General features: G+C 43.2%; 1 protein-coding gene across 8 annotated transcripts in view; it reads left to right on the forward strand.

Moving 5' to 3' along the window:
- Window positions 1-24924, forward strand: part of CYRIA (CYFIP related Rac1 interactor A) — a 339563-nt gene that overhangs the window by 225141 nt on the left and 89498 nt on the right. For all 8 annotated transcript variants that reach the window (XM_078647768.1, XM_078647767.1, XM_078647763.1 and 5 more), the window contains one exon: window positions 8727-8832. In XM_078647768.1, coding sequence (XP_078503894.1) covers window positions 8727-8832 — 106 coding nt within the window. The remainder of the gene's footprint in view (window positions 1-8726; window positions 8833-24924) is intronic.

Below are 24924 nucleotides of genomic sequence, written 5' to 3' on the forward strand. Positions count from 1 at the left end.
GGCACAGCCAACAGATGCACGAATGGGAACTTCACCCCAAAGTGCTCCAACCATTCTTCCGGAAGTGGGGACACCCGGAAATAGATCTGTTTGCAACAAGCGAAAACGCAAAATGCCAGTACTTTGCCGCCAGGTTCCCACATCCACAGTCGCAAGGCAATGCGATATGGATGAACTGGTCCGGCAAATTTGCGTACGCTTTCCCCCCAGCTCCACTAATACCGCTGGTGGCACGCAAAATGCGTCAACATTCGCTGACGCTAATCCTAGTTGCTCCCACGTGGGCGAGGTAACCATGGTACACAACGTTCCTAGAACTGTCAGTGGTGCCTCATCAAAGACTGCGACTATCACCCAGTCTTCTAACGCAGAACCATGGCGAAATCCAACACCCAGATCCGCAACAGCTGAACCTAGCGATCTGGCTCCTGAAATCCTAGAATTTGGATACCTCAACTTGCCTCCAGACTGCATGAATATTATCAAAGAGGCAAGAAAACCCACTACCAGAGCATGCTATGCGGCAAATGAAACGGTTCGTCATTTACTGTAATAACAATGACATTAACCCTCTTGATGCTTCCACTCAAAACATCATCTGCTACCTATTGCACCTCCACCGCTGCAATTTAGCTTTTTCTTCCATCAGAATCCACCTAGCTGCGTTAGCAGCATATCTGCAAAACAGGCAACACCTTTCACTATTTAGGGTGCCAGCAATTAAAGCATTTATGGAAGGACTCAAACGCGTAATTTCCCCAAGACACCCACCTTCACCAGTCTGGAATCTAAACGTTGTTTTAACCACACTAATGGGACCACCCTTTGAGCCATTGCACTCATGTGAACTGCAATTTCTTACTTGGAAAGTGGCTTTCCTTGTTGCCATTACTTCGCTTCGAAGAGTTAGTGAGCTGCAAGCCCTAACTATTCAAGAGCCATTCATCCAAGTACATGCAAATAGAGTAGTTCTTAGAACAAACCCTAAGTTCATGCCAAAGGTGGTATCCCAATTTCATATAAATCAGACTATAGACCTGCCAGTGTTCTTTCAGAACCCACAAACAGTAGCTGAAAGGGCCTTGCATACCCTTGATGTCAAAAGAGCTCTGCTATACTATATAGACAGAACTAAAACATTTCGCAAGACAAAGCAATTGTTCGTTGCCTTATCACCACAAGGGTAACCCTATTTCAAAATCAGGTATAGCCAGATGGATAGTTAAGTGCATACAAATATGTTATTTGAAGGCAAAACGCACCTTAACAGTCCCCCTAGAGCGCATTAAACACGTAAGCTAGGGGCGTCCATGGCTTTCCTGGGAAATATTCCTTTACACGAAATATGCAGAGCAGCCACATGGTCAACTACACATACATTTACAAAACACTATTGTGTAGATATACATTCAAAACAGCAAGCTGCTGTAGGACAGGCTGTTCTCAAAACTCTTTTCCAGACTGCTGCAGCTGGCACAGGTAGCCACCGCTAGGGGAGATACTGCTATACATTCTATGCACAGATATGAATTCAGCAGCCCACATGCCTCGAACGGAATATGCTACTTACCAGTATGCATCTGTTCTTGGCATGTAGGGCTGCTGACATTCATATCGCCCACCCGCCTCCCCGGTGCCTATCGCAGCTGCAGCATTCACTCTTTGCATGGACATCTCTTACTGTACTATACTCCATCTCTGCCACAATGGCGAAAAACAATCTGGGGATGGAGAGGGTGCCCATGCGCACTGTAGTCCGAGGGAGGAGCCACCTATCTTGTGATACTTCGAAGACTCTTCCAGGACAACAATGTGCAATCATCCGGACCCAACACTAGGCGGAGATCTATGCACAGATATGAATGTCAGCAGCCCTACATGCCAAGAACAGATGCATACTGGTAAGTAGCATATTCCTTAGCCCACGGAAGAACATCTGATGGTGCTTGCTTCCACAGCCAAACCATCCAGGCACTTCTCCAGTCCAATTGTTTTCTGGATACGAGAGTGCTAAGATACCACCAAGCTAACCATAGTGGCAATGTAATCTTGAAATTAGTTGTGGTCTATTGGATTGTTAGTTGAATAGAACAGATTTTTCACAACACCAGTAAACAAGTTTTTAAAAGGCCATGGTGACTAGCATTTCTAAGCAATGTTCCACTGATATACTTTGTTTAGCTATTGAACTTCTCTTCACCCATTCACAAACATTTATTATGTAGATGAGCCTTTCAGGCCAGAGATACCACTGGGAAAGAGAGTTCATAAGACTTTCATACCTCTCTTTCCACATCAACCTAGACTATAGGATCTCGGGGATCCTCAAGAGTCATGCTGGAGAAGGAAAATGTTGCATACTTGAAAGCATAGTTTTGCGGCATGTTTCTCCTGTACAGTCTTATAATATAGCCTTATAGCCCACACAGCATGTTGTATACGATTTCAAAGTAGGCCAACTTGTTTCATTGCCTGTACCTCATTGTGGCAATTTCGTCAGGGCTTCGAGGTCAGCAGTCACCACACTGGACACCTAACTTTATACATCGAGTGGCAGGTGGCAGCCATGGGCCCATGTACCAGATACTATAACATAGGGGGCGTGGGAAGTCCCACGCTGGATCTTGAGGAGCACCTTAAGGTCCTGGCCTTAAAAATATCAAACTTTACTCAGGTTAGAATCTGAATTTTTATTGATCCAATTGGGTCCAAGTAGTTATATATTAAGTCATATAAACATCCGTGGATTTATCATTGGTGTCCACATTTAAGTTTCGAACTGTGGTTGATCCCGTAATTAATCCCAATGCATTTCGGGACATAGCGTCCCTTCATCAGGGGATCTAAGAGGAGATAAACATCGTATTAGAGGGGGGGCAAGGGAGGGAATCTCATCTCAACATTCATATGCAAAGGGGAAAGTAAGTTCCATCCCATTATGACATGGCAAGTGACTCCGCAGGTCAAAAAACGTGGAAAGACTGTAACTCAAATTTCGGGTAAAACATTGTGAGCATGCTGATTATGCAAAATAGCCGACTAAGTGATGTGACTGACCATTAGTAAAAGTCCGCGGAAAACGTGAAGATAGAAAAATTACGAGCATGCTGATGATGTAAAATAAACGGCTGAGCGATGTGACTGACCATTAGAAAAGTCAACGGATAACGTGAAGATGGAATCATGGGAGACGAGTGAGCTGGTGAAGTAACCTAGCGTTAGTGAGAACCGACATGTAATGGTGCTGACATTTAATAAATCAGTGACATGCGTGTTAAGTGGATATGAATATGCTGAAAGTGAAGAGATAAGAGACCCACTAAAGTGCAAATAGTTCAGGTCGTACATAGAATCTGGTGCGGAATTCCTGGTAAAAACTCACCCGAAACCGAGCGTTCTGCAAGTGATCTGGCGTTTCCGCTTTCAAAGTGCATAGTGGAATACAGCGGCATGCAAGGCGGGTAATAACATAAAAAACGGACTCACGAGGGAAGTTCGTGCACCCAACATAAACGAAGGACTCAAAATGATAGCGTAAAAAACGGACTCACGGGAAACATTCGTCCTAATAAACATAAACAAAAGGCTCAACCATAAGTCAATTCTAATTACAAGTGTAGTAAGGACACATAAATGAAAGAATGAAATAAAACAGTAAAGATGATATGTCAACAAATATGATGAAGTAAGATTGAAATATAAACTGGGATGAAGAGAACTAAAAAAGGTGAATAAACAGTGGTGATATGAGGAAAATCGAATAAAGAACAACAATGAAAAGAGATCAGATGATGAACCCCAATAATAGGATCAGATGAGGAACCACAATAAAAGAGAAGAAAAAAGTGGAAAGGGTGGAATGTAAGAAGGTATTGAAAAAAAGTCTTAGAAAAAATGTTAGAAAAAAGGGTGATATGAGTGTTCGAGATTCAGTTAGGATAAAGAAGAGCATGATAGACACAGAAAAAAATCTGTTTATAAGAAACAACTATATTCTGTACGGTCATTCAGTCCAGTAGGTTGGCAGGAGTCCAGTATTTTCATCCATATTAGTTCACGTTGCAATAATCTCTTGTGATTATCTACCCCCGGTCTCATGGGGACAACCTCCAGTGCAAGGAATCTCAGCTGACTGATGTTGTGCAAAGCTGATGTGAAATGTGCAGCTAAAGGAGATTTCAAGTTCTTGGTTCTGATAGTACTTTTGTGTTCCGTTAAACGGATTTTCAGTTTTCTCTCGGTCTTTCCCACGTATGGTAAACCACATGGGCATTTTAATAAATACACCAAATTCATGGAGTCACATGTAGCATTAGTTCTAAGGTGTATTATTTTGCCGGTACGGGGATGATTGATGGAATTGCCTCTGATTATGTTATGGCAGTGACTGCAATTGTGACATGGTTTAGTTCCGGAAAAGGTTTCAGCTCTATGAGGTGAAGTATATTCTAGCATGTTTTTCAAATTCTTCGCTCTTTGGTAGGCAAACAAGGGAGTACTGTTGAAAATTCCCTGGAAATCAGGTTCTAATTGTACCATTGACCAGTTGTGTAAAAGAATCTTTTTGATGTTTGGGCTGTTTGAAGAATATTTAGACACAAATACGAGTCTCTCAAGTTTTTTCTGACGAGTACTCAACGTTAGAAGTTCATCTCTGGTTTTCATCTTTACACGTTCTTGAGCAGCAGATAGAATTGTGTCAGGGTATTTTCTGTCTCTGTATTTGTGTATGATGTTGGTTTCAAATTTGAGATAGTCGTCTGGATCTGAACAGATTCTTTTGGCCCGTAGTAATTGGGAATACGGTAAATGTTTCTTCAAAGAAGTTGGATGACAGCTGGTATACAACAAGGCATTGTTGCGGTCCGTTTCTTTGATGTACAAACTGGTTTTCAAATTGCCGTTGTTAATGGTAACCTGAATGTCTAAAAATGGCAAACTGTTGGGATCAATGTGGTGAGTAAACCGTATGTGATCGTCTACCTGGTTAAGGTAGGTCAGAAACTCAAGGATCTCTTCTGAGGAACCAGACCAAATTAAAAATAATATCGTCTATATATCTCCAGTAGGTCAAAATTTTGCTGCACCATTGAGGGTTTTCCAAGATGTTATCAATTTCTAGCCGATGCATAAACAGATTCGCGTAGCTGGGCGCTGCGCAATTTCCCATCGCTGTTCCAACTATTTGAAGAAGGAACTCGTTGTTCAAACAAAAATAACTGTGATATAGCATGAAATGCATCAGTTCCAAAATGAGAACTTTGAGATCTTCGTCGATTGGGCGGGATAGTAAAAATGATTCCAACGCGTCAATGCCTCTGTTATGAGGTATGGATGTATATAATGCGCATACATCAATCGTAACTAGAGTGTATTTGATGTTTGGATTCAAGATCACTTTGTTCACTTTGTTCAAGAAATCCGTAGAGTCGCCTATGCAAGTGGACATCTCTTTGACGATGGGTTGGAGGTACATGTCCACGAATTTCCCGATGGGTTCATGGATCGATGTTTTGGTCGAGACAATAGGTCTGAATGGGGGTTGTTGTAGATTCTTGTGAATTTTGGGCAGCATGTGAATGCTGGGACATTTCGGGTTAAGTTGAATCAAGTATTTCAAGTCTTTTTGAGAAAGAGTTCCCATGAGTAGAGCTTTGTCTAGGATGGTTTTCAAAATTTTGACGAACGCTTCTGTGGGGTCTGAGATCAATTTCATGTATAGTTGTTCATCACTTACGTGAGCTGTTACACTGAGGTGATAGTAGTCATGGTCCAAAATCACTAAGGCTCCCCCTTTGTCTGCTCTACAACAAGTGATGTTCTGATTGTTGGTAATTTCACGTAGAGCCCTGTAGTCTTTGGAACTGAAGTTTTTGATCTTGGGTGGAGTCTTTTTGTGGTGATCTTGTAGAGCCTTGAGGGTTATTGTTTCATATGAGTCCAATATTTTGTGACTAACTGGGGCCACAAAATGGCTCTTACATTTCAAATCTTTACAAGCGTGTTGAATGCTTGGACCAGTGGGAGGATTCACGTTCGTGAAGAAATGGCGTAATAGTAGATTTCGCATGAACTTATAGAAGCTGATTTCAGTCTCTAGTTCGTTGGAATGATGTATGGGGACGAAAGAGGTCCCTTTTTGTAACACCTTCATCTGGTTGGTTGATAGTTCCGTTCATGATATATTTATGACAAGTTGGTTTTGCTCCTGGTTGCTTGAGCTATCGACGTGTTTGCATCTCTTCCGGCTGGTAGAGAATAAGACATTCTTGAGGCGCCCAAAAAAGTAATAAAAATCTTTTTTCGTTTTACCCATCGGATTACGCTCTAAACTTCAAGGTGTGCCACACCACCACTTCCCATGTACCAGATCCCACCATGCCAAAGGGTGTGTATTCCATACACTCTAACCCTTAGTTAACAGCACCTCCGTTGCCTCGAATTTACCTCGAATTTACCTCGTTCATGCGACCGTCTGGCATTCTCGTCCTGGCGTATTCATACGAGATAACGCCCGACAGTCGCATGAACACGGTAAATTCGAGGCAACGGAGGTGCTGTTAACTAAGGGTTAGAGTGTTAGGATTAATTAGATTGGGCAGTTAGGATTGAATTAGACTGTGTACATGTGGAAACAGCTGTTTGGTTAAGGTGGATACCCCCCCCCCCCAACACCAGTCCTATGTTTGAATACGTAGCTTGCCCTCTAAAGCCAGATTTTTGTGTTGAAATAATTGATGGGTGGAGGGTGATCTGGCAATAATTTTCCCTCTAAAGCTTCTTGTTGTAAATGTCAAGATCTCTGAGCCTGATAAAAGTAAGTGAACCAGCCTCAGTAACTGTTCCCCTTGTGGCTTAAGCCTGCACATTATTGCCACTGACCTTTAATTCAGCAATAGTCATGAAGCACCAGCTCCTTATCTACCATATCTTGTTGAACTAATATAGTATCCTTGGAGGGTCCATCTCTGCCATCACCCGGCTCTCTCTATGCTTTGTTATCCCTGGCTTGTACCTAGCCTCTCGGATGCTATTGCTGGCCCCCGCACAGCCAACTTTACTGCCGGGTTTGTGGCGGACTTAATGCTGGTCACAGTCAGAAATATAGTAGCTGAAAGTTTTTCTGTTCCTCACTCTGTTCTGCCTGCTGTCGGATCATATTAGCTTTTCATGTCCTTAATAGTATACTGAATGCTGCCAGTCCTTAGGCCCACAGAAGAGCAAGTGTCTCTAGCCACGAACGCTGAGAATGAAATGTTCTCCAATTTCGTCGGACGTTTGGAAACCATTTCACCACACATACCTTTACAAGGACAGTGTTTCTGGCCTGCCTCCTTGTCCAATTGTGGCCAGGTCTTCATACACCCATCACTGCCTTCCTATCTTTCATGAGTCCAGCCATCTCCACTGCTTAGTTCAGATCAATTGCCTCTATACAGTTGGCTGCATTTAAATCTCCCACTCCCTCCTCCTCCGCGTAGGTGGCGCCCATTGTCTTGGCTACAGCTATTACCTCATTTCCAGTCTTGGGGGCTTCTGTTGCACCATCACATGGATGTGCTGGCTTTACCAGTTTTGGCTCCATCCTTACTTGGAGCCTGCGACCCCGAACGAGCCACACTGATTATCAGCTCTCATGCTGAGATTCCTGGCATCCTAGAGTCCGGTCTGCCAGGCGCCTGGGTGCTCTCCAGAGCTAGGGAAAGTATCGCTCATTGACTACCAGTACCATTGGTGCTACATCTCCCCTGTGTCGGTCCAACTGATGCGGCCTTGCCTCAGTCTCGCAGCCGCCTTATTCCCCTCAGTGTCGAGCATCTTGCCACAACATTATCTCCTGTGGTTACCTCCTGACACCAGAGCAGAGAGACGTGCATGGCCAAATCAAGTGTCTGCCATCTTGCTCCCCTCCCTTAGTTTTGTCCCATACACCAGCCTTGGTAAACCTTTCTTCTCGCAATAAAAATATTTTTCCCTAAGATATCTTTTCTTGCTTGATGTCTCATGTAACATTTGGGATGATTGGTGCTCTTTTCCATACTTTCTGCAAATGCATTTAGATCTTCCAAATGTAACTTAAGTGTGTGTATGTCAAGTTCACCATTTGTGTGGGCAGTTCCTTAGCCACTCCCCTGAAACACCTTTGGGGACTTTAGAACTATAACATAAGAGAAAACTTAAGAATGCGTAAATTATTTATGCTTAAGGAAGTTGAGCCCTCTTAATTCACTGACTTACACCAGCAAAGGTATTGGTACACCTATTTAAAATTGCTAGAACTGAGTTGTATATCAGGTCTATAGAGATCTAAGCTGCGTTAGTATCCTAAATGTTGTCTGATATATCAATCATAATGATTTGGCTCACTTCTAATATATTTTCATGGGATTGTTTTCATTTTGAAGGCGGTACCTTTCTGCCTGTGCTAGTGTACTCTCCTACTACTCCCCCTTTTCCTTTCTTTGTTTAAGAGTTTAAACCCTTTGTACAGATTTTAGCCCAAGTGAACACCTGATACTGTCTGCCAGTGTTAAAGCTATTGATAGATTCATTCATAAATATAATTGAAAAATATATAGTTTTTAGAATTAAGCACGTCTGTGTGCACCTCTATGGGTGTCTTGTATGCTACACACAAGAAGTACAATTTGATATATAATCTTCTTTTTTTTTTTTTTTTTACTGTAGTCTGTATTACTAAATGCCACTCATTTCTTATTGTGCAGGCAATTCAAAATCCAAGTGATATTCACCTGCAAGAAAAAGCATGGAATTCAGTGTGTCCACTTGTTGTGAGGCTGAAGCGATTTTATGAATTTTCGTTAAGACTTGGTAAGTGTTGACTTTGTCCTATGCAGAATTTAATGTGTGTGTGTGTATGTGTGTGTGTGTGTGTATGTATATATATATATATATATATATATATATATATATATATATATACTAGCAGCCCGTCCCGACGTTGTCCGGGAGCAATTAGGCTTCAGGGCCCCCGCCCGCCCCGACGTTGTCCGTGGGTCCCCCGGAGCCTTCCTCCATATATTGCATTATTATACCTCTGTTTACTTTGTACACTTTTGTAACCTGCACACGTAACTTTTTCCTCCTGTAATGCACCGTTTGGCTCACTTTTTTAATGCTCCGTTTGCTTCCTCTTGCTACCTGCACACGTCACTTTTTCCTCCTATACCTCTGTTTACTTTCTACGCTTTTGTAACCTGCACACGTAACTTTTTCCTCCTGTAATGCACCGTTTGGCTCACTTTTGTAATGCTCCATTTGCTTCCTCTTGCTCACGATGTACGCTTTTGTAACCTGCACACATAACTTTTTCCTCCAGTAATGCACCGTTTGGCTCACTTTTGTAATGCTCTGTTTGTTTCCTCTTGCTCACGATTTTCATTTTTGCTTAATTTTGCCGCCGCTCACCGCTCCTAAATAAATAACCTACCTCATCCGCCGCTCACTGCTCCTCCCCGCCTGTCCGCCGCTCCTCACTGCCTGTCCGCCGCTCCTCACCGCCTGTCTGCCGCTCCTCACCGCTCCTCCCCGCGCCATGTCTGCCGGTCCTCCTCCACGCTCCTGGACGCCGCTTCTGCCCGCGCTCCTCACGTCGGGCACGCATGTCGCGGCCGGCGCTTCTTCCAAGGGACTTTTTTTTTTTCTGTAAATTTTTTAAATAACGTATATTTATTATGTTTATATAGCCTATGTCCATCTGCACACCCTGACGATTACAACGATGTATCGGGTGTGTGGATTGGCGCTGTGGGTCCCGAGTTTACCCGCCTCAAAGGTTCAAAGTTCTTCCTTTATAATAGTAATATATATATATATATATATCCTACTGGTGGTCGCCAGTAGGTAGTTCTAGTTAGGACCTAGTTTTCATAGATAACGCTTTTTTTTTTGCTAATAACTTTGATGCCATTTGTTGAATCTTCGCAGAATTTTCAAAACTAGTACGTCAGTCACTTCAGCTGTGACCTTGCAAGGCAATCGAGACCATGGAGGGGATTGCTGAAGTACTGTAAACCACAAAACGCTTGCTATACAGATGCACTTCAGTACCTAGGAGCGCTATTGGTGGTATGTGACGCTTTACAATGATCATCCAGTGAATTGAAACAAGACCTTCCTGCAGTCTGTTTTATTAGTAAAAGTTGGCCCTTTTATGATATGTTCCTGTTTTTGTAAATATCTCAGGGGTGGGGAGGGAGGTGAGAATGAATGAATGAGTGAAGGGCAACTTAAACGAAGCGGTCACATGACGTTGCAAAGCAATGGAGACCAAGGAGGGGATTTTTTACTTTCTCGCTCTCTCCCTGCGAGTGCTCTCCTTGTAATTTAAAAAACATGCTGTGGCTTGATAAACAAGATAAGAACATAAATTACAGGACGTTTCCATTACGGTCGGAGAAGTACAGGGTAAGGAGCCACAGAGGCACGGGAGGGAGTAAGTGACAGCGGGAGGAGGGTGGTTGGGGGACGGGATAGGAAAATATGCGGAGTTGATGCAAGCAATTTCACGATGGGCGGAGAAGCACAGCGCAAGCTGACATTGGGTCACAGGATAGAGAAAGCAACTACGGGAGAAAGGTGATTGAGGGATGGGACAAGAAGTGAGACAAGAACATGATTTACAAGTCTGTTTACAGAATTGGCACTTCGCTTGGAGCAGGGGAAAACACAACCGTTCTTGAGGTTGAACAAAGAAAAAAAGTTCCTAAAATGGTCATTAAATAGGATGAGTGGATGGATAGTAGTAATCAGTCCATGCTCTTGGGGAGGGCTAAACACAGGAAGAGGCATAACCATGCATGCCATGGACAATGGGGAAAATGATTAGGAAAAGCCTAGGGGCAGGCTGAAGCCCTCAAAGTATATACAACATGTCTCTTTCAGACAGCGCATGCACTGTCTTGACTAGAGACCTAAAAATTGTTCCTGCACATACAAAGCAGCTTTTTTGGCTGTTCCTTGCGTGCAGGAGTAATGCAGACTCCCGCTGGAGGCGGAAAGCTGCCTGGGACCTCGGGCATTGGGGGCACCCAACCAGTAGACACTAAGACCCCCTCGGTGGGACCAGGAATCGAACATTGACTGGGTGGGCACTGGGGAGGGGATTCTCGGGGGGATATTGGCCCAGGGACGGATGTGGGTGCTGCCCCCTCCCAATTTAAAATGGCACAGAGCCCCAGGAGATGGGGTCCGCAGGGCAAAATTGACTTGGGGAGGGCATATATGTCCTCTCCCCTTCATTTTTGACGGGATGGGCCCCAGGAGAATATGGCTGGGCCCCATAGGATGAGTTCCCTGGGGCCAAAATTTGCCCAGGTAGGGAGGCCCATGTCCACATCCCCATATGCTTTATGGATTGCAGGGCATGGCCATAGGCTTGGCCCTGCGACCAACTCCCTGTCAGTCACGACCGGGCGGACGTGGGGAGTTCAGCGCAGGGCCTATATATATTTTTGACCATTCTCATTTAGCTGAAGTACCAACACAGCTGCCTGGCCGTACTCGACTGATGAGGTCAGGAAGCGCTTTCACAGTTCCCCACTTGGCCCAGAATGTATGCATTTTTTGCTCACCTTAGATTTCCTAGCCAGTCCACAGCCGCTTCCTACCCAGCACTCAGCAGTAATTGGTTGCTGAAAGAGTCCTCCACAGATGGCTTGCGAAATATGATGAAGCGTTCTTCTCTCCACCAGACCACTGATAGACATATGATCAGAGTGATAATGCCCTCCTTGATTCTGCCTGGTATGGAGATGAGGTGACCCCATCCTATAATCTTCTTTGCCCCAAATAAGATGTTTTGGATTTAGCTATTGTAGCAGAGTGTAATCAAAACTCCAAAATGTTCATTTTGTGGCAACTTAGTCTGGTACTCCTTTTAGGCGAAATGGAACCTGAGGCGTTTCAAATAAGGTTTTTAAACCGTTCTGCGATTGAGAACGAAATTAGATTTATCGGAAGCATGTTACTGATTGCTCATTGTAATTTTGTAACTCACCTCTGCTCATTTTTTAAATCATGACACTAGTAAATTCTTTATCCATGTGTAACGCAAACAGGCCCAACATGTTCGATACACCTGGCTCTATATATAATATTAACTTTTATTTGGGCATGTAACTGAAAAGAATTCAGTGAGCCAAGAAGTGAAACTCTTGAGATGAGACAAAATGATATGCAAGTCTTTGTAGAAGGGCTTTACTAACTCTTCAAATACTCTGGCCCTCTAGATCCCTTGAGTTGGTGTCAACATGTTTTCGTCTTCAAGCCATTTGGTCAAATATCATAGTAGAACCTGGAAGAAGAGCTTACTGTCTGTTGCTTTAGATTTTAGGATGGTGTGAGCGGACTTTACATGTCTGACCCTTTTAGATTGAAATGATCAGGCTGTTAATCCTAGAATGAAGGAAATAATGGGATAATGCAGAATGTATTTAATGCGTTTTTGGAGATAACATTTGCTAGCATCATAGCTTTGAAATAGTTAATGCGGGACTGTTAAATGTAATTGAGCTTCATTTATAAGATTTTCAGTTTTTTAAGCCTGGCTTGCTTTTCTAGCATCTTTTTAGGTCTGGAACCTTTTTGACTAAAAGTGACTGTGAACTGGTCTTCTGATATGTTTCCCTCAATAGTTGCACCATGCTTACCCAGTCCCTGTCGTACACTTATCCAGATGTTTTTTCCAGGCCGCTGTCTACTGTTTTTCCTACTTGCCAGAAATCCTTATCTGCGCAATCATCTATGTATATGTAAGCCTTAAGGGAAGACTCCTAATATTATGGTCTCTTGCGTGTTATAAAGTTCATAGATTTTCCTTGTTCTGATTAAGATATCACTGCCACCCAGCTTCTAGCAGTTTCCTTTTGTAAGGCTTGGAATTATTCTGTGACTTCAGCAGGTTTGTTCTAATCTTCAATGCTCTGTTCTTACTTTGAGCGCTACTTTTCTTTGACAGTGCTTATCATTTCACACCTATTTAGTACTAGTTTGTCAGAGTAGTTTTTATTTTTCTCTCTTTGTTAACATTTTTTAACTGGGGCCAATCATAGCTTTTACCAGTTTATTACTGATGTTTATTTGCCCTTCTGTCATTGTATAAAGAACAGTTTACACAGTTAGTCATTCAAGGTCTCAACTGGTACCAGATTTGCATTTTGACAGGATTTTTTCAGACTCCATTTTGTCAGGTATGTGTATTTGTAAAGCGCACGATCACCCGCGAGGGTATCCTGGCGCCTACTAGGTGTGTGTGCGCCCAGGCCTGCCAATGTCTTTTAACACAATAGCCATTATTCAAGTTTGGGACACCTACAGCTAGTTTCCATACTTTAATAAGTGTTGTTTGTGCACATATGCACAAAAACATCTACCTATTCATAAGACGTATTTACTTGCTTGCTTCTTTTAACCAATTTACTGCATTTTTTTGCGAGCTACACATTTGTGATGGATATGTTATAGGATGTATTTGTTTACTTACATCTTTTACGAATTAGTGCTGCCACTTACTTCATATTCTGGCTTGCTGGTCCTTTTTAAATCTATTAATTGTATTTTACAGCTGTTTATTGGGTATGACATTTCTATTCTATTTATTGCATTCTTTAGCTATTTATTAGATGTATTTGCTTGTGTGGCATTTTAATTCTATTTAGTGCATGTTTTTATTTTTCCTGATGCTCTATTATATGTAACTTACCCTTACAACAGTTGTTTTTTTACTATGAAAATAAAATGTTTAAATAGTTAAGTGAATTCTACCGACCACCTCCATTACCATATTTGTTTGTGTTTGGGTCTTTACAGAATATAGAAGAGCGTATTTTCTAGTACTGAAGGGCTTCACTGCTTCTCTGTTGACTACCTTAAGGAGGTTTTCAAAATCCTTTAAGTTTTCATCACTGAACCTGCATGGATTTTTAATCTTTAAATATTTAATGTTCCAGAAAGTTATTGTTAAACCATGTTGAAATTAAAAGTAACTTTCTGGCATCTCTGCGTTACTTCCATCTTCCATGGTAACTGGAAACGTCTTATATTCCTGCCTTTTTAAACATTGGCTGATGGTTTTGATTTTTTCCCACCCCAAGGTTTAGCAAATTGGGCAGGCCTTACCGCGTTATCAGCTAGATTTCTTGCAGTTTATTACTTTATATGAAAAAAACACAGCAATATTAAAATGTCAATCTTCAGAGGAACCCCTTCTATGATTCATGATTTAAGGCTTGTGTTAAACTTCCTATATGAATGACTTTCTCCGGCATTAATGGACTAGCTGCAATCAGTGGTCCCTGGCCTGTCGCTAAATAAGATTTGTGATGCCTGATTCTCTGGCATTAACATCTTTCAGTCTAGGGCAATACTGCCTGGTTGCATATTGTTTAGGCCAAGAATGCTTAACTTGTTTTTTTGTGTAGCCTTTGCTACTGCCGTCTATGTTTTGTCTATAGCACTTTTCCTTTGTCATAGCATACCGTATCGCCACTCGGTAGGTGTTAACCAGATTCCATATTGTCAGTTGGACTGTCAGGTTGTGGAGACAGGGTGTAATCTTCCTTCTGTGCCCCTGTTAAACTTCCTTGTTTCTGCTTCACCTGGCTTCTGACCCCTTCTCCCAGTTTGGTGAGTTCGAATGTAGAGGGGGCCAGCACAACATAACTAGAGTTTGAGTCAGGAACCGAATCCCGGTATCTGGATATCCCTGCCTCAGCGGATGTGTTGATTAAGGAGGTGAGCGCGCCATTTGCATCATTGCCCCGTCTGAGAATGATGGGCCTGATGTATCTAAGGATTGTCCCCATTTTATGTTGATTGGAAAATGTATTGGTACATATGGGCCCATATCTTCAATCCCTTTTAGTGTCTTTCACAACCATTGTGACCATGCCTCTCCAACATTTTCAGCTTGCACTAACCCTTCATCTGCGGTGCAAGTTATCTGCCCAAAGGGAGCATGCACTTGCAGTCGGAGCTCCAGCTCACTAATCTTCCTCACATGTCAGTTATTGCCCCAGTTCTACGCCCGCAGGTGAGTTATCTCACACTTGGTCGACCCGCATCTGCCTCTGTCTTTTTCACCACTCTGCGTTGTCAGCCAGCATCCTTAGCAGCCAGACAGCGGCCTGCAGCCATTGGCTGTAAATGGCACCCTGCTCAACTGCCACATCATGTTAGATCACATGTTTCAAAAGAACTAAACGTAGAGCCTCCGTTTGTGAGTTCTCCAGGCTGTGACGTGCACAGCATTGGAAGACATTGCACTTAATCAAAGGACAGCTCAAGTGTGCCATTGAGTAGTGAGTGACTTTAGGATGGCATTGCAATTTTCTCTTCCCAGGACACAATCTGAACCGCATGGTACTTGCACCTCAAGCTGTCACAATTCATACTGGAAATTCATTTTTGAATTGAAGGCCCTCAGCTGGTAGTCTGAGATTAGCACACCTCATGTACAGAAAGAAGTTCTCAATGTAATTTGAAGACATTACTGTATTTGGCCATTTTGAAACTGTATTATCATACTATTTCAGTTTTGCAACCTTATGTATTTTTTGGTTGGGGTCTTCCAACACTTACTGCGTCACACCTCCTTTATCTTTTGTGGAATGTCCCGGCAGTCCTCCGAAGAAATGAAGCAATTGATTTAGAGTCTTCAATTCGGATTTAGCTGACATTGATGGTTTAAATATAGATCCATCCGGGAAAATATACTGTGTTATTGTTCAAGGACTAAAGGTATTTATTCCGCTACCACCTTATGGAGCAAAAGGTAAAGTATAATTAGATGAATTTCTAATTCTCAAACAATACAAAAGTTTTTCGAGAGACAGAAATATTTAGTAGTATACGAACACTGCTTTTATCCCAAGAACAAATCCTGTTTTTCGCTTTTGTCACAGCACTTAGTGATAACCATGAGTAGTGAATTTGAAGGTTTTGTTTTGCATCTGATTTAACGACCGGTTGGTGGCAAGATGATACGCCAAGGAAATGCAAAAAAAGACTTTAGACTTGTAAGAAGGCAGTGGGTCACAGGGGAGCAGGCAAGGTGCAGCTGGCTGCTCACAAGTAACAGCTGAACAACAGTATCGGACCAAACCAAGTCCAGAACGAAGGTGCTCAGGATTTACGCTTTAAATGTGGATTATCCGTGCATTTTGCCCATTCAAAGCTGTGTCTAGTCTTAGCTCAAATCTGTGGCAAGTGTGGGAATGTTTATCATTTTAGTAAGGTGTAAATTAAAAGTTGAAATTGTTGCTTTTACTGAAGGTGTGATGACGTTCAGATTAAAGTCACTGTTTTTTTAACCAATTTATTGAGTTTCAACATTGTCATACACATGGATATCACATCAGTATCTTTATGCCAATTACAGAGGCAGTGTACTCTTCCCATGCCTTATACTTGCAATACGACGCAATATTACTGACAGGAGCCGATGGTCCTTTTTCTGAATATTTAAATAGTAGATAACAGGTCATTCAGTGCTGTCCTCACATTTTTAGTTTCTCTGAATGCTTGGTGTGTTTTCCATCTACTCCTGACATTTCTATTTTTTAATATAAATCTTTTTTTATTAACAATCATGCTGATATTGAGAACAAACAGTGATCATCAACAAATACATCTATATAATGGACGCCATGGGGTGGAGGCAACATCACAATCAATTCCACGGGCAGGCTACAGATATCCCCCCTATAGGTGTTCCAATGGTCCCAAATTTTGGACCATTTGCGGGGGCAGTCGCGGGCGATACAGACTGATTTTTCTCTGAACATGCACTAATTACTCCTGATATTTCTATTTCACTCTAACGTTACAACATACAACGCGAGAGAGGCATACAATTCAGTATTAAGATGTGCAAAACGATAATTGGCATATGCATAAGCATATGAGGGGGGTGCACTATAGTCTCAGTGGAGGGATTGGAGGACGTCTGATGCGAGAGAGAAGGAGAAGAAGGGTCGTACCACTCCGAGCATGAAGAGCCCGAGACCATGTGCCGGTCTGAGCAGGGGCTCAGCCATTAAGCTCCTCTTTATTAGTTTGTAAGTCCAGTAACAGCACCTCCCAGTCTGCTACAATAGGGATCTTGTGTAATCTGCGGGCCTCCTCTCGCTTCAATGCCACTGCGTCACCACACACCAGTGGACAACATCTGGCAATATCTGGGCTTTTCTGTGCACAATAAGCCTACGGACCATAAGCAATGCCACAAATTAAATCAAGGAAACGATTTACGGCTTTGCCGTTTTCAAGCACTAAAATAACCCCAATAAAGAAGTCTCTATCGTGCATACATTGGTGTGGCCGGTCACCTCTGCTAATGAAATTACCAGCCCATAATGCTACAGCCTCTGGACAGCTCCAGAACATATATGCCTTGTCTGCCCCTGTGTGATGGCACCCAGGACAATTGGCAGGGGACTCAAACATCTGGTGGAGAGTTGCTGGCTTGAGATGGGGTCACTGACCCGATTCAAGAAGGGACCCCAAGAACTGGATCTTTGAATGATCCTCTGCCAAGTCCGACTGGCAGCCCTCCTGCCCCCAGTACCTTGAGACCCTCATGGGTGAGTAGCCACGCTGCACAAGCTTGATTGATTGTGCAGGATGTTCTGATGGATATACTAGAACTTAACGTTCCATGACTGTTGCCTTGGATATATAAGCGCCCTCGACCATTCTTCCTTCATTAATGCACCGCCGGTCAACCTCCAAGCCCCTACGAGTCACAGACAATGGTTCATGCATGGGGTGTGCCAGGGCACGGAAAAGCCATGTGATAAGTCAACGACCACCATCCATGATGTGGAGTGCCTGTATCAGTGGGTGCTTTTCTGGCCCTGTGTCTGTGGTGTGCAATAGTCGATCTCATTCAGTTAACAGGTGGCCATGTGCTAGGAAGTGACCCGCCAGGAGTTCGTTTTCCTCCTGGAGTTTGTGAAAGGGCAGAAGTGTGCCATCTTGAAACAGGGCCCCCAATGTGCTCCCTCCTGAGGCTTCCCTTTCCCTTCCTATCAAGTCGCTAAAACTGTGATGGAGCCTATTGGGGTATCGGGAGAATACTGAGGGATTGGCAGCATAAGTCGCAGGCTGTGATGAAAGCTGTCACAGGCTACCTGGTCTGCCGGACCATATGTTGCATATGTGTAGAAATAGGGAGTCCCAGTTCCTCTGTAAGCCATCCCGCCAACCAGCGCACAGGACAGTGTAGCTGTGTCGCTAAGAAATAGTGCTCAAAGTTTGGGCTGCTAGACCCCCTTTGTCTATGGGTAATTATAACTTATGGAGTTCAACGTGGTGCCTCCCCTTCTTCCAGATGAAGCTCCCCAGGGCTGAATGCACTGTGTGAAATGTTGATCTAGGGATATGTACCGGAAGGTTGTGAAAATAGTAGAGAAGGCGGAGGAACATCACCATTTTTGCTTCAAAACGCCATTTGGGACGGAAAGAGATGTGATGGCTTTGGTGAGATTGCCATCTGTGAGGTCCTGTGTCTCATGGTAAACTTGTATACCCATATACCCAGATATCATAATGTGTGGGGCTCCCGCAGTAAAGGCTGCAGGTCCACCATTAGTTGCTGTTGAGGATAATTGGGATGTAGTTGGAACAAGCAGGATTTGGTCCCAACTCACTCCCAAACCTGTGGCAGCTTGGAATTCTTGTAAGATGTACTGATTGTCTGCTGTTCCTTCCAGGATTTCACAGATCTAAATTAACACGTCATCCCCATACAGCAAGACAACATGGGTCTCCCCATGTAGTGGGATGTCCCAAGCCTGTCCTCTTTGTCGTACTCTGCGCGAGGGGCTCCATAGCCAGGGCGAAGAGCAGTGGGGACAGCTGTCAGCCCTGCTGCATTCCTCTGCTCACATGAAATGGTGAGGAAATGCATTGGCTAATCTTCACTCTGGCGATGGGCTTGGAGTATAGCAGGTGAATGAACTTCCGCAGTCCTCCCGTGTTTCCAAACGAGGTCAGAATCAAGAACAGATAACCCCAGTCCACTGTTTCAAAAGGGCCACTGCACCAGAGAGAGCTCCATCGCTCTATGTAAGCTCTGGATATTGAGAGTGGTAGATCTTCGTGGGACTAAACTGTTCTGGTCAGGGTGTACCAGCCTTGGTATATGCTAATTTAGTAGACCCGCTGTAAGTGTACTAAAATCTTATCCAACCAGAGCATATATAATGGGTGTTACAAGGATAGTTCCGAGTGGTCTTTTTCCGGGTTTGGGAGAGATACCAAGATTCCCTCAGTGATGGCTGGATCCGGCCTTCTGGTAGCTTTGGAGCCAACAGATGCTCACACGCCTTATAGATATCGATTGGGGTCTGGGAGTCAAGGGGTTCTGTGAAGATAACATTGTTTCAAATAGGAGACGATGAAAGGTGTGTTTATGGGTCTGTTATTATATTTGAGCAATCCTCTTTGGTTACTTCTGCAGGTTCGTTCTTTTTGAAACGTTGTCATGCTCATTATATTGTTAAAAGTTGGTATAATTCATTAATTTTCCCTTGGGAGAGGAAAGGGGCAAATAGTGTTTATGACCTCCAATGAAATTAAGATGTGGATGATTTCTTATTGAATGTGTTTTAATTTCTTTGTTGGTTCTGTCTTGTCTTACTTCAGAGGTTCCAAACCTACTACCACAAGTAGGATTGGATTTGAGCAAGACAGCCTCCATGGGATCTTTCTGTAATTTTATATAGTGACCATAGTGACAGTGATAGCCTTCGGATATATTTATTAACAAAAATGCTTAAAATGAGTCTAAAAATACCCTCTTCAAATATCATTTCTTCTTCCAATTCGCTCGGACGAGACAAACTTTTTTTTTGTTGCATCTGAAAAAATACCTATAGAAAATGCTGAACCAACTTGAGCATAAACAGGAGTATGAACATCCAACTTATAGCACATCAAGTTGGTGAAAGTAGCCCATTATTGGTAGCAGGAACTAAACTCAGGGGAAATATAGAGCGGGTAAGAAAAGCTATTCCTGCAACTGTTGTGGTATATACATTGCATATATATAGGCTGTCCTGTTTTCAGTTTCTATTTTTGGTAAATTCTGGTGGGGTTTTTTCAGTGTTTTAAATATCTTAAAAAACAGTTGTTATCAGTGGTTACACATTTTCACGCCACTAAAATCAACAGAAAAAGTGTTTTTCCGGTGTTTATGGAACGTTTAGCTTTTATCATTGCTTGCTTTCTGCACTGAAAGAACATGGTATATAGACAGTGTACGTATAGTGTATATGAGGTCCAAAGAGATTTTAGGAAATTAATCTTATTGTAGTACACCATACAATACTTCTTCACTGAGTCTTTGGTCATGTGTGCTCACGCTTTCCTTCCCATGTAAACTTCTATGAAAAGGCCCTCTCAGCATTTATAGCCCCTTGGGCTGAGAACCGTCAGCTAAGCGGCACATTTGGGATGATTCTTTCTTTGATGCCACATAAAGCACAAAATGATAAATATTTGCGTTTTAGTTCCTGGGTATAAGAAAACAGTGCACCAGAATGGACTAAAAAGTCAATAGCATCCCTCATTAACTCTGAAGATTGTAAAGATGCTTCCAGCATACAATCTAACAAGTGGCAAGGATCTCCTACAGGGAATCACTTCAGCTCGGGTATCAATTATACAGGTCATCACACACATTTTTTATATACGTAGCTGAATCACTACAAATACAAACAATATCACGCCAATCTTTGTTGAACTTAGAAAGAACCTTTTTAGCAGAGCATAACAAGTGACACTGCGTTCCATGTTTTCCAAAAGTCTGGTGTCACGTTTTCACTACTATACCAGATGTTCGGTGATATATATATATACTTGTCACTATACCTTGAATTTAATGTTTAAAGCCTGAGGTATTGGCAACTCACCTACTATCAATACTGACCCACTAGAAACTATGGTCTGATGTATTAAGGGGTATTACCCATTCTCTGTGGGCAAATGTGATGACACATATTAGGAAAGATTTTTATGAAACTAGCCCTTTTACCTATCAGTAAAAGAATCAAATGCAGCCAAAATATCAAATGTGAGTTTGATATGTCCTGATTCTCTACAGTTTATAAAATAAATAAACTAAACGTAAAACGTGAAACTAAACCCTGCATCTTTAGACCAAAGGCCATAAAACTGAAAAAAGTAAAAGGAAGAAGAAACATTATTTTAGTGGCATCCCTAAAGAACAAAACTCAAGCAGAATAATGTTAGCCAGTCTTTCTTACTGCTAGCTTGTATAACAAAGTTACATTTTATTGACCCCTTCAGTAAGAACAAAATGACTCTTTCACTTTCTTTTTCCTTTCTTTGAATGGCATTTAGTTTGTGGTTGTGCAGGTGTTTTTTCAGTGTTTATATGTTTTCACCGGTGAGGGCTATTTTTCTTTCAGTGGGGTTTTATCAGTTATTATAGGTTTAAACCTAAAACCCCACAGCCTACATATATACATTGCAAGAGAAGATTACAGTGGTGGCCTCTTTCAAATATTCCACTGCCCTGGCTATCAGGAAAGTTTTGAATGTCTCATTTATAGCTTAGAAACAAATTTTCCTTTGGGAGAGGAACGGGGCATACAGTGTCTATTGCCTCCAATGAAATTAAGATGTGGATGATTTCTTATTGAAAATGTTTTAATTTCTTTGTTGGTTCTTTCTTGTGTTACTTCAATGTAGTCTGCTCCCTATTATGGCTGTTCAAAGAACAGACTCCTCGTAGACCAATAATGCTTATCGTCCAAAGGAAAAGTTCCAAATCTACTACCACAAGTAGGATTGGATTTGAGCAAGACAGCCTCCATGAGATCTTACTGTAATTTTATATAGTGACCATAGTAACAGTGATAGCCTTCGGATATATTTATTAACCAAAATGCTTAAAATGAGTCTAAAAATACCCTCTTCAAATATCCTTTCTTCTTCCAATTCGCTCGGACGAGACCAGCTTTTTTTTGTTGAATCTGAAAAATACCGATCAGGAGAGTTGGTGCCTGATCTAATCTTTTCACATTTTTTAAGCATTGTTGTCTAGAATACTATTTGGGGTGAAACCCAAGTGGGATATATTGGGTAACAGCACCTCCATGTCTGCCAAGCATGAATAGGCTCCACTGTTATTGTTGGTTAATACTTGCAATTTGATGTATCTGATGTTATGATTCTGTGACGAGAACCAGGTAGTGGAGGAGGGTAAGCAACCTAATGAGTGACGTGTTTTCACCATAATTCTGCCCATGGACCCTCCCACTCATTCCAGTATCTAGGTGGACATTGTTAAATTATATCGTTTGATAAGCCAGAATGGTGTGGACGAGAGCCAAAACGGCTCCGTTGTCATATTAAGTCTACTTATCGACACCACCAACCTAAGGACATTAAATGAGTGGAAGTGCACCTGTATTGAGGTAGAGACTGTTCCGGTCTTTTCTGCAGCGCGTATGATGAAGTTATGGAGCGCTGGTGGACAAGCGTTAGAGGGTCAGACAAGAGGCTGCCGTTTCTGCCAGAGATCCGCCCGTAGCTGCCGGCGGTGCGGGACCGGAGGTGTGGAGTGGACTTCGTGGGTCTGGCGGCGCGGCTCCTGGACACGGACCGTGCCTCGAAGCCTGCTGGGACCCCCTGCTTGTGGCGACCTACTGAGTGATTGCGGCGCTGGGCAGCAGATGCGATGGGCGCTATTTCCTGGGGGCGCGAAGCGATCCGTCGAGGAAGATTGAGGCTCAGCGGAGGAGAGGCGGTCACCTGATAGAGGCGGAGGGCACCACACCTTGCTGGATGGGGTCCCCTCGCGGCCCGGACGGCACAGCATTGCAACCACCTGAGAGTCAGTAAATTCAGCGATTGCCTGACTTCAACCTGGCGCCCGCGGCAGGCGCCATGACTCGTATGGGCACTGGAGCCTCTCTTACAGGTACAGAACTGCACCTGGGGAGGAGTGGCACCCGATCTCCACATCACTAGGGCACCTTACATCATATAGCTCCAGCAAGTTGATAGGGCCAATTGAATTGAACATATATGTGGTGGGCCCCCCCTGCACTTTGAGAGTCACCAGCAAATGGTTACTGGATGTCTCTAACTCCAAGGTCAGAATCCCTTGCCTGACCCCAAGATGGCTGCCACAGTTTTCCCTATTACCGGACTCCGACCAGACCTTGATCACATCCCCCATCGGCCTATATGGTAGCCCCAGCTCTCTCTCTCTCTCTGACTTGTTTTTACTCCCTCCCCCACCTCTTTCTTTTACCTCAACACTCATAGCCTATGTATCTTTTCAAATCTGTTTTTACCGAACGTTGAGACCTGAGCAACATGACTGATAACCAGTGGAGTTGCTAGACAACTAATGAGGAGATTGGCCCTGATTTCCCCCTCGACCGTCACCTACCCAGCCTGACATTGGACACAGTTCTTCCTCGTCTCGCTGTTGTGGCTCCTTCTTCCCCTCCTTTCCTACAAATTCTCTCAACCTCATTGTTTATTTACTGTACCTTACTACGCTATTGTAACTGATGTAATTTGTAACACAATGTTCCTCTGTTGTGGCGCTCTGATACCTCCGGGTCTAGCCAGCGCTATTTAATCCTTTTTGATGTACCCTGTAATGCAACGATCCTCTGGTTAAGCGTGATGATACCTCCGGGTGGTCTAGACAGCGCTATATAACCTTCCCAAATCAAATAAACTAAAAACTGGTTTCCCTGAACGCTGAGACCTGAGCAACATGGCTGATGACCAATGGAGTTGCTAGACAGCTAATGAGGAGATTGTCCTTGGTTTCCCCCTTGACCGTCACCTACCCAGCCGGACATTGGGCACAGTTCCTCCTCGTCTCCCTGCTATTACTCCTTCCTCTCCTCCCTCTTATGAATTCTTGATACATTGTTTGTGTACTGTATCTTACTATGCTATTGTATCTGATATAAATTTTAACACAACAATACTAAATTTAAAGCGCTCTGATACCCTTCTGGGTCAAGTTCGCGCTATATAAAACTTTATAACTAAATAAATTATGCGTGGCAGCCCCTGTAAAGTCTCCCAGATTTCCTGCAGTGTGGTTGGCTCCTCTCTGTCCATGGGCTCGATGGAAGTTAGTGTAACTGTGCCAAAAAAGGGTGGTATAGCCAGCTGACGATCAGTGAAAGGAGAGTCATAAAGGGATTGGTAGTAGGTAGTGAATGCTTTGGATATCCATTTGGTTTGTGACTACTTGTGTCGGGGTTATCCTAATCATAGTGGTGGGTGTAATTGGTTTAGCGCTGCTTAGGTTCCATGCCAGTAGACGACCTGACTTGTCCCCCTCTGTATGCACCTTTGCTTGGTACGCTCACGGTCTAAGCAACTTTGCCGTTCTATTAACTGTGCATACTACCTTAGTCAGTTCGCCGTGCCTCGTATGGTTGACTTGGGCTGCTATCTCTAAAGCGCCAATGACGCTTCAATGCTCAGTAAGTTCTTCTGCAGATCTGCTGCGGCCCCTATCACAGAACGGGTGCAATGATCCCTGAGGACCACCTTTAGTGCCTCCCAGTCTTTGTTTGAAGGAGGCAGTGCCCCAATTCTCTGTTCAGTAATGTTATAACTTCTTTCTGGTTGCATCTCGGAAGACCTGGTCTTCTGGCATAGTGGGCTGTAATCACCATGTGGGGACCGGTGGCCTTGGCACCCCCCAACTCTAACTGAAACTGTAAGGGGTTATGATCATAGAAGGTCTTTCCCAAGTACTCCATCCCCACAGCCAGTAGTCATGTGGTCATGTCACAGAGTATCCGGTCTAGCTTCACATGCAAATCATGGGAGGGCAAGTCATCTAGAGTCTGGGTGGAGCGATCACCAGCAGTGCAGTAGTACATTTGGAGA

This window comes from Lissotriton helveticus, chromosome 6, assembly GCF_964261635.1.
Source record: "Lissotriton helveticus chromosome 6, aLisHel1.1, whole genome shotgun sequence".
NCBI classification, from domain to species: domain Eukaryota; kingdom Metazoa; phylum Chordata; class Amphibia; order Caudata; family Salamandridae; genus Lissotriton; species Lissotriton helveticus.